General features: G+C 36.2%; 1 protein-coding gene across 1 annotated transcript in view; it reads left to right on the top strand.

The window, feature by feature from the left end:
• LOC139710702 (telomerase protein component 1-like) overlaps window positions 1-13,928 on the top strand; it is a 47,560-nt gene that overhangs the window by 17,669 nt on the left and 15,963 nt on the right. The window contains exons 11-13 of the mRNA XM_071622622.1: window positions 336-542; window positions 1,364-1,576; window positions 2,336-2,536. Of these exons, the coding sequence (XP_071478723.1) occupies window positions 336-542; window positions 1,364-1,576; window positions 2,336-2,536 (621 nt within the window). The remainder of the gene's footprint in view (window positions 1-335; window positions 543-1,363; window positions 1,577-2,335; window positions 2,537-13,928) is intronic.

Here is a 13,928-nt window from a genome sequence, read left to right as displayed (position 1 = left end):
ATGCAAGAAAGGATTGAGTTTAATCGTCTGCTAGTGGCCAAAATTGGGGAGTTTCATCAAAATTTGTATAAAACAACCATTTTCCTTTGGCAGATGTAGTAATTCCATGAAAAGCAAGGCATCTTAATAGTAGGCAGTGCACAACAGTTGAATTTCTCTAGTTTTATCTTCACTCAAAAAATAGTCACAATATTTTACCTTCTGAATGTTGGAACTTGTTGGTAAGAAGTAATTTCCTCCAAGAAATACAGAATTTTTGTAAAATTTGCAATGAAACACTGAAAACTTTTTTCTGCACTAATAGTATTTCTTGATATCCTTCTGATGCACCACAGTTAGAGCTTGAAGACACGAAGTGGTCAGACTGGATTCCAGCAGAACTTGAGGGCGCTGTTTACATGGTCTTCAGTCTTGTGGAGGGTTCTGACACAATGTCAGACATCAACAAGGCTGTGCCCTCCATGCAGTACCTGACACTAAACCACCTGGACTATTCCTCACGGGTAGACATCGTTGAGAATTACTTTGCTCAGTACAACAAGGTTAGAAGCAGCTAGAGTTTAGTGTGATGAACGTGTCTGTATTGAATCTGTATCTAGTCTGTATTCTATCTTTATCTAGTGCGTATTCAATCTGTATTGAGTCTGTTATAAATTATTCAGTCTGCGTTCACTCTGTGTACTTTTCTCTGTTCATTTCTAGTGGCACAGTTTGATGTGCATGTCTGTATTTTGTGTCTGTATCTAGTCTGTGTTCAATCTGTATTGAGTCTGTGTTCAGTCTGTATTCAATTTGCATTGAATAGACTTGTATTCAGTTTGTATTAAATTTGTATCAAATCTGTTACATCTAGTCTGTATTCAGTCGGTGTTATGTCTGTTTTTAGTCTGTATTGAGTCTGTATTGAGTCTGTATCCAGTCTGTATTCAGTTTGTATTCAGTCTTTATTGTGTCTGTATTCTGCCAGGTATAAATATCCATTCGGTAATGAGGTTTCATGATCATACATATTACAACAGGCCTTTTTGCAATGTCCCCCCCCCCCCCCCAACATCACAGATTTTCTTTAGTTGTCCTTGCAATCCTCTTCTAGAATGAGCAAGCATAGGCTTGCCAGGCAAGTTGTTGAAGATATTATCTGGATATCTAATTGTGGACCAGTAGTCTTTTAAATGTTCTGCAATAAGTCTTTGTACTAGTTTTTTTTCAAATTAATATGATTTTAGATATACACTGTAGGACTTCACAAAAGCAGACATTCCCATGAATGTATCACATAGAGAAAGCATTCTTCTATCACTGCCTTCAGTTTGGAATTTAGTCATGGCATATTTTTGTGTTTATTTTCATGATTATTTTTCAGAAACTTGACAGTCGGCAGCTAGACCTGTTGACACGTTCCAACGGAGCGGAGAATGCCCTCTGGCTGGCCCTAGCCTGCGAGGAGCTGCGAATCTTTGGCAAGTTTGAGACCCTGACGGATCGGATTCAGAGTCTGCCGGACACTCTGGAGGGCCTGGTGTGTGACATTCTGGGCCGCCTCACCAAGGAGGATGAAACAGGTCTAGTGGACAAGGTGACCATCATCTTCAAAGTCTTATTTCTTTGTTTTGTTTTCCAGTTGAAGAGATGGTTGGATGGCCCATATTTCAGCTGCAGTAGCTGGTCTTCCATGGGTTCCACTTGGATTTGATCTTGAGAGCCAGAGGCCCATTCTTATTCTGGTCAATCGTCCAACAAACTTTTATGCCCTTTCTGAGAGTCTTCGAAGTTTCAAACAGCAAACTTAATGTTTTTATTACCACCAGTCCTGATTGAACGTTCCTTTTTTTTCAGATTCGGTGGAAATTACCTTTGCTTGAAAAGACTTTCGCCTGCTGGATCTGCAGGATTCTTCAGATCAATTCTGCGCTTTGAGTACTGTACCACCAGGACTGTTTGATGATAAAAAGTATTGTACCAGTTTCTGTGGGTCTTTTTCCGTTCAAGACCCTCTTTGATGAATGCCATACGGGAGCTAATGCCTTAAAGTAAAGAATGAAATTCTTTTTTTTTTTTCTTTTTTTTTTCATTCTTGCATCAAGTTGTTTTGATTACAACTGATTAACAAATTGTAATTCATCAACGGAAATTAGAGCTGATTATGCAGTGTTTTAGTAATAGCCATGATAAAAAATTAATGGACATGCCACCCGAGTGCAGTGCTGCTGCATATTTGCTTCGAGTTTCTTTATCATGATGATTACTCAAACACTGAATAACTAGTGTTTATCTATGTCAATGAAGAGCATTTGTCTGCTTTTGTTTTAAAATCCCATATCTCATATCCCATCAGGCCCTGTGTCTCCTGGAATGTTCCATTCGGGGACTGACAGAGCAGGAAATGCAGTGTCTTCTGGGAGATTTTGACAGCCAGACACCCATTCCCATGCTGCACTGGGCGATGGTGCGGCGGACGCTGAAGCCCTTTTTGAGACGAGTCAGTGGAGTGTGCAAGATAGAGTGCTTGACCTTCTTTCATCACGCCATCGGAGGGGTGAGCTGTTAACTTCACTTCCTGTTCTGAGTAAACTTAATGAGAAGAGTGCAATCCATCAATTAGAAGGGTGAAGTTTCATACCGTATGTCCCCCAAAAAAATTACAACTGGACTCTCCACAATGATGACTCTAAAAATAGTGAATCAATCCAAATACAATTACAGGGAATGAAATAATAACTTATTACCCACAACTTACAGAAAACCCCATCCGATTTGCTTCAGTGGTCAAAGAGAAATAAGGAGTTTTGTAGAGTATGTCAGGAATCCCTTCCCTCCAAGTTCTGTCCATTGTGTTCACACATTCCAAGAGCATCCAATTGCGTAACTTGGAAGAATTAGACCCATGACATACGTTACAATGATCCACATATCTCTGTGACCCCTCAACCAAATTGAATAGGGTTTTCTGCATAATGTAGCTAAAATGGTATATTTTAAGACCTTGAAGTAGCATTTAGATGATTAAATCATATTGGAAGTTATCGATGCAAAAATCCAATTGTAACTTCTTTTTTTTTTACATAAGAGTACTGTAGAGCATGTTTTTACTGAATGCTAAAAATTCAGGTTGATGCGAAGTGATGCATTGTCAACATTTTTACAGTTTTTGATTCAGGGTGATGCAAGGGACAATTTTCAGTAGGAACAAAGCAGATAACGAAATTTGCAGTGTGCAAAGTTGCAAAGTCTTGCATTCTCATTGACAAATTTTGTGCATTGTTCAAGTGATCATAAAGCAGTATGCATTATACAACCTGGTCTGTGACACTGTATAATGCATAACTTCCAGTTCACCGCAATTTGCAAGTTCCCGCAGCACATATCACCATTTATTTTATTGCTGACTAGAAACAATCAAGGTAGTAGTAAAATGTGAGGTGGTGCAGGTGACAAAACTTTGTAGCGATACAAGGTGATATAACATGACCAGTAAAAGCACACACCTAGATATTAGACGGGAAATGATTATGCTGACAATATGTCATAATGTCATGAAGCAGTGATATTAGTGACAATCACACATACATACCAAAGAAATGAAATGATGATGTCATCTCATCTCTGATGTCACTTCACACTTCTCTAATAGATCATGCTTTTATTTTTGGACCTGTTCTTTTTCAGTGATTTAGAAACTATGAAAGCCAACACTCTAAAAGGCTATTATTGCTTAGCAATACTACTCTAGTTTGGTATGATATCATGGATGTAATGTGAAGGTGGATATTTTTGCACAAGTTATTTGTTTTTTTTTTTGTGCTTGGCCAGATTGAATGAATCTCACATGTTTGATGAATATTAATGTGTAAACAAAAAGGAAACTTGTGGTGCAATAACATTATTACTGTTGTCTATTACTATCTGAATGAGACTCATATCAAACAAAACGAAATATAAAACTTGAATGTGAAAGACACAACAATAACAACAACAAGAAGACAGGCAGCTTAAAAGGGTGGAACATCCATAGATTTGCAATGTATATGAAGATACACTTAAACAGTATGCCCATATGAATATCTCTGGAGATAGATATCCCTGGCCTTGAGATGGCAAAACAACGTATCTACATCCAACATCATTTCCAGTAAATCGATTTTGAAGTTTCGTAAACCTACAGCTCTTTTTCTGTTTTCGTTTAACACTTCTTATCTTACCCTAGAAGGACCAACAGTGTCAGCAATACAGTGAATGCAAATTGATTTCACTAGACCCTTTATTTTTAGAATAATTTGCGTTTAATCAAAGCATACGTTCTTTTGCCATCTCAACGTACAAGTTTTGTAACCATGCTATTGTCATTGCTACAGCAAAACAACGTAAGTCTTGATCACTGGCAAGCGTATAATGTCCAACAACGTCAATATGCATGTGCTTCTGCAGCCGTGCGCAGCGCGCAGCCTACATGTATTACTGCAGAGCTGCCAACCGTTCCGAAAATTTGTATTTGTTACGAAAAAAAGGGAATACGAAAATACGAAAACGTCCTTAGAAAGTACGAATTCACAGTGGGAAAAAATAATGGGTAAAAAAATGGCAAATGCACGTCGCATATCATGTGCCATGTTATCTGTACTCAGCTGGGATATCGATGCAACGCGTACGCACCGTATGTGGAAAGCGCTGAATAGAAAAGTGTGTGCACACACATATCGCTGCTTGCGTACTGTGTACACCGAACAGAACTTCGCGCGTGTGAATCTCTGCCGCCTACGGACCCTGGGGTGGTATTCTGTAAGGATCCTAGGACAGCTCTCGCTCCTAAATACGCGATTGGTATTCTGTAACACTGCGCGTAGGAGGAGAAATAGGATAGTGACGTCAGGGATCCCTATTTCTCTCCCAGCTTAGGATAGGGGCGTAACTTGATATGTTAATTAGATATAATTAGATGTTAATGAGATCTTAAGATAAGTGGTATTCTGTAAGCACAAGTAGGATCAAGTTTAGGAGCAAAAATAAGGATAGCCTCTAGGCAATCTTTCTCTGGCGATTATGCCGGGCTATTGCGTATATAGGCCTACTGACGACCCACTGTCTCTTATTTTGTATGTTCATGAACAAGAAAATAAATACATGAATCGTATAACAGAGTTATCTGTTCCTCTCATACTGAGGTTTCTAAAACTGCAGTCTATAATGTTCGAAACAGTTGTATTCTTTATCTAGCTCTGTGGTATGTGTTTATTTGTTTGTTGTTCGCCATTTTCAATGCAATTCACACTTCATTTTATTCGGCCCAAAATAAATAAAAAGTGCATTATGTACACAATAACAACAAAAGCTATTATTATAATTATAATTGATATTGTAATAACGATAATAATTATCATTATTAATATTATCATTGTTATTATTATGATCATTATTATTATCATTATTATTATTATTATTATTATTATCATTATTATTATTATTATTGTCATTATTGTTGTTATCATTATTATCATGCTCAACGTCTGCCCGAACGTCATGCGGACGCAGTGCAAGTAGCCTACCTTCGCCACCCACATTACGTGACCCTCGAAATCGTTGCTATGAAGATTTAGTAACCAAAGAAAAAGAAACGTACGCAGTGTGCTTCTAGGTCGCGTGAAGAATAAAGCAGGGCCGGCGGAACGTTTTTAAAAGCGTGGGGGCCTACTTCCGGGTTTCATGAGCTAACAAGAAAAAAAGAAATAAAAAAAAGGTCCTCAGCTCCTCTCACCCTTTCCATTTCTGGGTTTCTTCAGCTGAAAAGCGAATAAAAAAGTCTACATTGGAAAAACATAACCTTACCGCGCTCCGCACACTTCAAGATCTCTATCTATTTCTATTTAGTGCCACTTACGTACTTCCGGGTTAAAAAAAAATTGTGGGGGCCCAAAGTGATGACACCTTATGTATTTCTTTGTATGGTGCACAAAAAGTGTGGGGGCCTGAGCCCCCACGGCCCCCACGGTTCCGCCGGCCATGTAAAGTACTAGTAACGCAACGATCCATATGCTCACATTATTGTTAAGACGTACGTAGTGTGTGATGCAACCCGGTGACCTAACAGTCCATGTGCATGGGTTAACATTTTTTTTTTTCAAAATGTAGTGAACTTACGTGTTTATACGGTTACAGCTCGTTAATCCGAAGGTTCGTTATTCCGAAGGCTCTTCCAGTCCGAAGATTCGTTATTCCGAAGGTTCGTTATTCCAAATTTCATTTTCGAATTAACAAATCTTCGGAATAACGAACCTTCGAAATAACGCCACAAATATTCGGATTAACGAACCCTTTTTCATTTTCGGATTAACGAACCTCTAGGTACGGAGAATTTTTGTGTTTCGGATTAACGAACCTTCGGAATAACGTAGTATTTAGTAGTAGTTATAGTAGCTCCATGTTTATATCTTTGTTTAATCTATCAGTAATCTCCTTTGTTTATTCTGTTATCATTGCCCTACATGTATGAGTCTATACTACCATAAAGATAGGGAGAGCTAGCGGGGTGAATTAAGTGGGACAAAAATTGTGATTTGATGAAGTTTCTCGAATAACTTTCTGATATTTAGAATGGAGCACACACGTATTGGACCAAAAGACTTTTTATGCTCGCCATATCACGGGTTGCTACGTTATTTGTTTGTTTGTTTGCTTTTATTTCTGCATTCAATCAGATGCAATTTGAATGCAAACTTCAAAAAGTACAAAGACAAAGAATAACAAGTGCAGTGAAATAAATCGATAACAGTACATAAATAGATTCACATAGGTGATTGCATTGAGCAACGTAGATACACAGAAACATAAAATAAAATATACAGTATTTTTCAGTAAACAACAGAGATAATTGAATGCAGGAGACCACCATCATAAGCGATTAAGCTTGAAATGGATGGAGGCCTCATAAAATGACTATCCAACGACATAACTCTCTTGGAGGAAGGTGATCAGGTGAGTGCAGTGCAGTTGCAGGTGAGAGTGCAAGATGCAGTTGTAGGAAGAAAATTGAGATTGACAATAAGATGACAATCTATACTATACATATTTGTTAGCTCAATTGGTTTGGAGAATATAATTGTATCAAATATCGTTTAAGTGAAGCTTTCAAAGAATAAATACTTGAACAAGACTTTATATTATCTGGGAGATTATTCCAAATATCCGGACCCGAATGTCTTATAGATTTGTGTGTCACTAATAATTTGGGATTCAAAAGGTGGAAATTTCTACATATACGAGTAGGGTACGAATGGACAGAAGTATTGAACCTAAACATGTTATCAAACGATGATGGAAGTTGATGATGTATATATTTGAACATAATTACTGCTACTTGAATAATATTCAAATCAAAAACCTTCAATGTTTTAAGCTCATGAAATAAAGAATCTGTATGAGCCAGAAAATGCGATCCTGTACAAATACGTATAACTTTCTTTTGTAATTTAAATATAGAATTTATTTTGGTAGAGCCGCAAGTACCCCATACAACATTGCAATAACTTATATATGGGAGAATTAAGGAATTATATAATAGAAATAAAGTTGAACGAGGAAGAAAGAACTTCAGCTTGGAAATTATCCCTATATTTCTAGAAATACACGTTGTAACATAATGTAAATGCTCATTCCAAGTCAAACTTTCATCTATATATACTCCTAGAAATTTTGAATTCATTTTCTTTTCTAATGGGATATCATCAATGTTAATATGTATCAACGTATCTTCATTATGAGAATGAAGTTTGAAATGAATAAAATGAGTCCTTTTTATATTCAAAGAAAGTTTGTTAGACTTAAACCAATTTGATACTTTACTAATTTCAATATTTAAAGTGTCATTTAAAATCTTAAGATCTTTATGAGAATAAAATATATTCGTATCATCAGCAAATAGAACAAAAGAGAGAAGAGAGGATGTATTTATGATATCATTAACATAAAGAAGGAATAATAATGGGCCTAGAATTGAGCCTTGAGGAACACCACATTTAATTAAAAGGGGGTCAGATTCACAACCATTAAAAATAACATATTGTCTTCTATTAGTTAGATAATCTTTAAGCCATAAAAGTGCTTGTCCTCGAATACCGTAATGACTAAGTTTGGTGAGTAAAATAGAATGATCAAGAGTATCGAATGCTTTACTCAAATCGCAAAATATACCTGCAACATGTTCTTTGTTTGCAAAAGCACTCGTAATTTTGTCATAAATTTGTATTAGTGCTAAATCAGTTGAATAATTTTTTCTGAAACCATATTGATTGGGAATAAGTAAATCATACTTATTAATAAATTTAAGAAGTCTATTATAAACAATTTTTTCTAAGATTTTGGATATACTAGGCAATAAAGAAATAGGACGATAATTGCTAATTTCATGAGGATCATCTTTTTTATGTACAGGATTAACTTTCGCTATTTTCAGCAGGTCAGGGAAAATACCTTGTGATAAAGAAAGATTAAATATATAACTTAACGGTTCTGCGAGTGGATAAACTATTTCTTTCAATAACATCATACTTATTTTATCAGAACCACAAGATTTAGAGCTATTTAAAGATTTAGTGATACTAATGATTTCACTGGGACTTGTTGGGTAAAAATAAATAGACTCTTGATTTTGGTCAAAAAGATAATCTGTAAAATGAGCAGAAGTATTGCTAATTTCAGTAGCAAGTTCCGGACCGATATTGACGAAAAATGAGTTAAATGAATTAGCATACATATTAGGATCATTTATTTTAATACCGTTTAATGTGATATCATCCGTTGGCGGAGAATCAGGCTTTTTACCTAGGACCTCTTTAATAATTTTCCATGTTGCATTAATATTCGAAGAAACCTTTTTCATTGTATCAGAAAAATATAATCTGCGGGATAAACGAATCAATTTTGTCAATTTATTTCGATAAACTTTATACATATTCAAATTAGATTCAGTTGGGTTACGAATATGTAACTTATACAAAAAATTACGAGTGTTTATGGATTTCAAAATACCTTTTGTAATCCAAGGATTTCTTGGTTTATTTCGGTTACTTTTTATTCTGCATAAAGGAATATTATTTTCATAATAATACAACAATTTATCATTAAAACATTTATATACCAAATTAACATTGTTAATACTATAAATATCTGTCCATTCCTCTAAACATAAATTCTGTTTCAATAATTCCACATTACGTTTTGACTCTTTATAGTACCATATTTTATCATGTAATTTATTACGACCCACTTTACATTCACAAATTGAAAATATTGGTAAATGATCAGAAACTTCAGAACATAATATACCCCCCATAATTGTATTATTATACACATTCGAAAATATATTATCAATCTGAGTTGACGAGTGTGGATTTATCCTGGTGGGTTTATTGATAATCGACATAAAACCGTATGAATACATTAAATGCATAAAATTAAGGGAATTATTGTTATCGGATGTAGGGGAAAAGTTAATGTTGAAATCACCAAAAATAAAAACATGTTTGCTTTCATTAGCTATCTTATGGAGATATAAATCCAATTCATCACAAAATAATTCACAATTCAGATCAGGAGGTCGATAAATTAAACCTATAATAACGTTTTTAGAGATTGGGTTCTCAATTTCAATAAATAACGTTTCTGCATATCTTAACGTGATTTCAGAACGGATTTTGAACTGTAAATTTTGCGCAATATAAAACGCAACACCGCCACCCCTTTTTCCTTGACGATCAGCCCTAACTAATTTATGATTGGGTAAATTAAAGATATCTGGGGAGTTTTGATGTAACCAAGTTTCACTTATTCCAATAACGGAAAATTCAAAATTGTTTAAAGAGTGCAAAAGATTTTCCAAATATTCAAAATTTTTATTCAAACTCCTAGAGTTTATATGAAGAAGTGAAATATTATCTGAACTATACGATACAATATCATTGAATTCAAGGGGTGTGTAATATTTACTGTCGCGCATAGGCATAATGTCAGCAGGAATATCGGGGGTATTCACATGTGACGACGCCATTCCGTAATACAGAGATGTAAATTACCGGAGATTTGAGAGACAACAACTGCATAGGTGCTAATGTGCATTTTGCAAGTGCATACTACTGTGCAGGTGTGTGTGCAAAGTGCAAATGTGTGTGGGGTTTCAATATACAATACAAAATTTGGTACAATTAGACCCATCTTGGTCACACTTACAATAATTACTAGTACGCAATTACAACAGATCACCAGGGGATAGCCGGACCACTCAGTATAAAGGTGTTGTGTTTTAAAACACGTACAGACAGAGAATTCAAGGACCGTGACACTTGCCCATTTAAAGTTCAGGGAGACTTTCCCGTATACAGGGGGGGGGGGGGGGGGGGGAGGGGAGTAAAGGGGAGTAAACAGTAAAGGTACATTTCTTGCAACATCTGTATTGGCTATTGAATGTGGGACTTTTAACCATGCACCCATTAACACACGTATCAGAAAAAAAAAAAAACAGTACAAATACTGAATGGAAATCAGGGTGTTAATAGCAACCCGTTTAACATGCGTCAAACGCAGGTGCTACTTGCAGTGGCTTAATTACCATTGGAGATCAGTCGGCCGTGGCGCGAAAAAGCAGCCACGCCTCGTGTCGACACACAACATGTGAACGATTATACATTCATGGAAACTGCTTACTGTACATGTATAATACGGACGTCTTATCAATGGGTTCGGAGTTTCAACAGGTGATTCGTAGAACAAAGGGATTTTTTTTTTCCGGACAGTTCACAGGAGGATAAATATCTGCCAAAGCAGTGAGGGATGTGCTGTACTAAAAATAATAATAATAATAATACAAAATCGGAGTTCAATACCAAAAAGTGTGGGAGGTTTAAAAGAACCATCTACCAGTTATAAATTAAAAGAGATTAGTGACTTTCTTTAAAAATTTAAAGTTATGGGTTCAAAAACATTTTGAAACTATGAAGTGAAATATGTGGGTAGAAATGTCTGGCTTCAATCTATACGTGAAAAAATGAGGTACTATAAACTGTCACCATACTGTGGAGAATGACCAGGTGGTGGATGAGCATAACCTTGCAAAATTGAACCGTGTATCCCTAAAATGATGACCGAAAAAGGTTTTCTTTTTTTCCCGTTAAACTTTTTTGATAACCGCCATCAAAAAAAAAAAAAAAAAAAAAAATATATATATATATATATGTACATATGAATGTATGTAATAGGAAATAAAAATGGTTGAAACAAACCATGGTTCTATCATTCATTACACACAGCGTTGGGAGTCACAGTGGATCAACAAGGAGGACAGATAGCGGAGGCGTGGAGGGGAAACCTCGCCCTGACATTGGTTTACGCACAAGACACGTAATTAACAACACATATATTTGTAGTGATGTTACAAGGTACAATTGAGTTCTACGGTTAAATATCGAAAAAGGAAAAATGTATGGAAGCTTAGTTGACAATTGGTTGACTTTAGATGTTCTTGCTCAATAACAATAAGTTGTAAGAAAAAGGAAAACTGTCAACCAAAGAGCTCCGGATGGGAATGTGCTTTGACATTCCCATTCCCAGTAATGGTGGACTTGGCAATTGAAGGCAACCATTTTCAATCAAAGATTACGTAACTTTTTTACGAGTCAAAGGCGATGCTCGTCAATAAATCCAACAGGGCAAATAAAATCTTCCTGTATGGTAGCTTTTTAATGGTTCCTGGAAGGTAGTGACAAACATACATTCTTTTCATGGCTAATGTGTTAAATTATTATTTTTTCTTTATTTGTTATTTTTTTTAACTCAACCAACGCCATTGTGCCTTACATGATCCTTAGCCACAATAAAACCAATACAAGTTGATCATGGGAGTCAAAGTGTCGAAGTATTTGACCCCTCCATACGAACAGGAAAAATGGCTCAAAAGACCGATATAAAATATTAGATATAATTTTTGCCGTGGTGAGGAAGGGGAGCCACGCCCTGTGTCTATATTTTAGACGTGTGTGGACAACTGTAAAGACTACACATTTGTTTGTTTTTTTTTATATATAATTATGGTTACGTTGCAGAAATAACTGAATAAAATCATTGGTTGACACAAATTCATTATACAAATTCATTACAAACTTTAGAGTTCCTTTATATGAAAACCAAAGGACCGTGGCCCTTGTCCAGTTAGGGAGGGGAGGGGGGGGGAGTAAAGGGGGAGTGAAGGTACATTTCTTGCAATCTCTGTATTGACTATCAAATACGAGACTTTTAACCATGTACTCAGTACCCATTAAAAGACACGTCGAAGAAAAAAATACTGTACAAATATTGAATGGAAATCAGGGTGTACAAACAGGAACCCGTTCAACATGCGTCAGACACAGGTGCCACTTGCAGTGGCTTGATTAACATACAGAGATATAAGTAGGTCGTGGTGTGAAAGAGTAGCCACGCTCAGTATCTACACTAAACATGTGAACGATTACACATTCTTGCAAAATTCTGATAGTACACATGCATAGAATAAGAACGTTACGTCAGTGGGAACACCTCTGACTTTCACAAAGATGATTTGCAAAACAAAATAATTTTGTTGGGCAAGTACAGGGATAAATGCCTGCCAAAGCAGTGCAGGGGATACTATACTGAGAAAATCGAGGTTCAATAACAGGAAGTATGGAGGTTTGTAAAAACCGTTTGCCAGTTATCAGTAAACTTCAAATTGATTAGTAACTTTCATTCAGAAAGTTGGAGATATGGGTTCAAAAAAGTTTTGAAACTTAAAGGGAAACAGGCAGGTGAACATTTCTGGCTTTACAATTAATACGTGAAAACGTAAGGTACTAATTGTCAACATTCAGCTCGCAGGCTGGTGGCGGATGAACATAACCTTGCCGATTTGAACTGTGTACCCCTACAGTGATGACAGAAACTGATTTCCCTTTTTTCTCATTAGGTTTTTCACCTTACCGGTTATCAAAATCTTTACAATATAATGTGATTTCTTTAAATATAATAATTTATGAAGTGAATCTCTATACATTGATTCACAGTGGATCAACGAAGAGGTCGGATAGCAGAGGCGTGGAGGGGAAACCTCGCCCTGACATTGGTTTACGCATGCACAAGACACGTAATTGGCCACATGTGGTGAGGCTAATACACAATTGAGTTCTATGGTTGAATATCAAAACAAGGAAAAATGTATGGAAGCTTAGCTGACAATTGGTTGACTTCAGATGTTCTTGCTCAGTAACAATAAGTTGTAAGAAAAAGGAAAATTATCAACCAAAGAGCTCCGGATTGGAATGTGTTTTGACATACCCGGCCGCAGTGATGGTGGATTTGACCATTGAAAGCAGCCCATTTTCAATCAGAAATTATGTAACTCTCTTTATTTATCAAAGGATAATGCCTGCCACTAAATCCAACGGGCAAGACAGGGTATAAAATGGAACATTCCTGCATGCATGGCAGCCTTATTTAGCTGCTGAAGGGTGGTGACAAACATACATTCCTTTCGACGCTAAAACGTCAAATGTTGTTATTTCTTTTTCTTTAATTATCATTTCTTCTTAACAAGCTAACGCAGCTGTGCCTTTCAGTTGTTCTTCGTCACAATAAAACCAACACAGATTGATCGTGAAAGTCCAGGTGTCAAGGTATTTGACCCTTCCGAACGAACAGCAAAAATGGCCTAGAAGACCGATGTAAAATATTGACTATAGCTTTACCGTGGTGAGGAGGAGCCACGCACTGTCTATATTTTAGACGTGTGTGAACAGCAAATACAGGGATTTCGTGTTTATTTTGTTTGTTTTTTTATACAAAAGTATAGGCATGCTACAGACATTATCTGGATCATCGGTTGATACAGAGGATATACAAAATTCAGAAGGTAGTTAAATTAAGCTCGAACGTAA

Source organism: Diadema antillarum, unplaced genomic scaffold (genome assembly GCF_040938485.1).
Source record: "Diadema antillarum isolate AM-2024a unplaced genomic scaffold, OU_Dant_1.0 seq00001558_RagTag, whole genome shotgun sequence".
In the NCBI taxonomy this organism is placed as follows: Eukaryota; Metazoa; Echinodermata; class Echinoidea; order Diadematoida; family Diadematidae; genus Diadema; species Diadema antillarum.
This window is presented reverse-complemented; position numbering and strand designations above follow the sequence as displayed.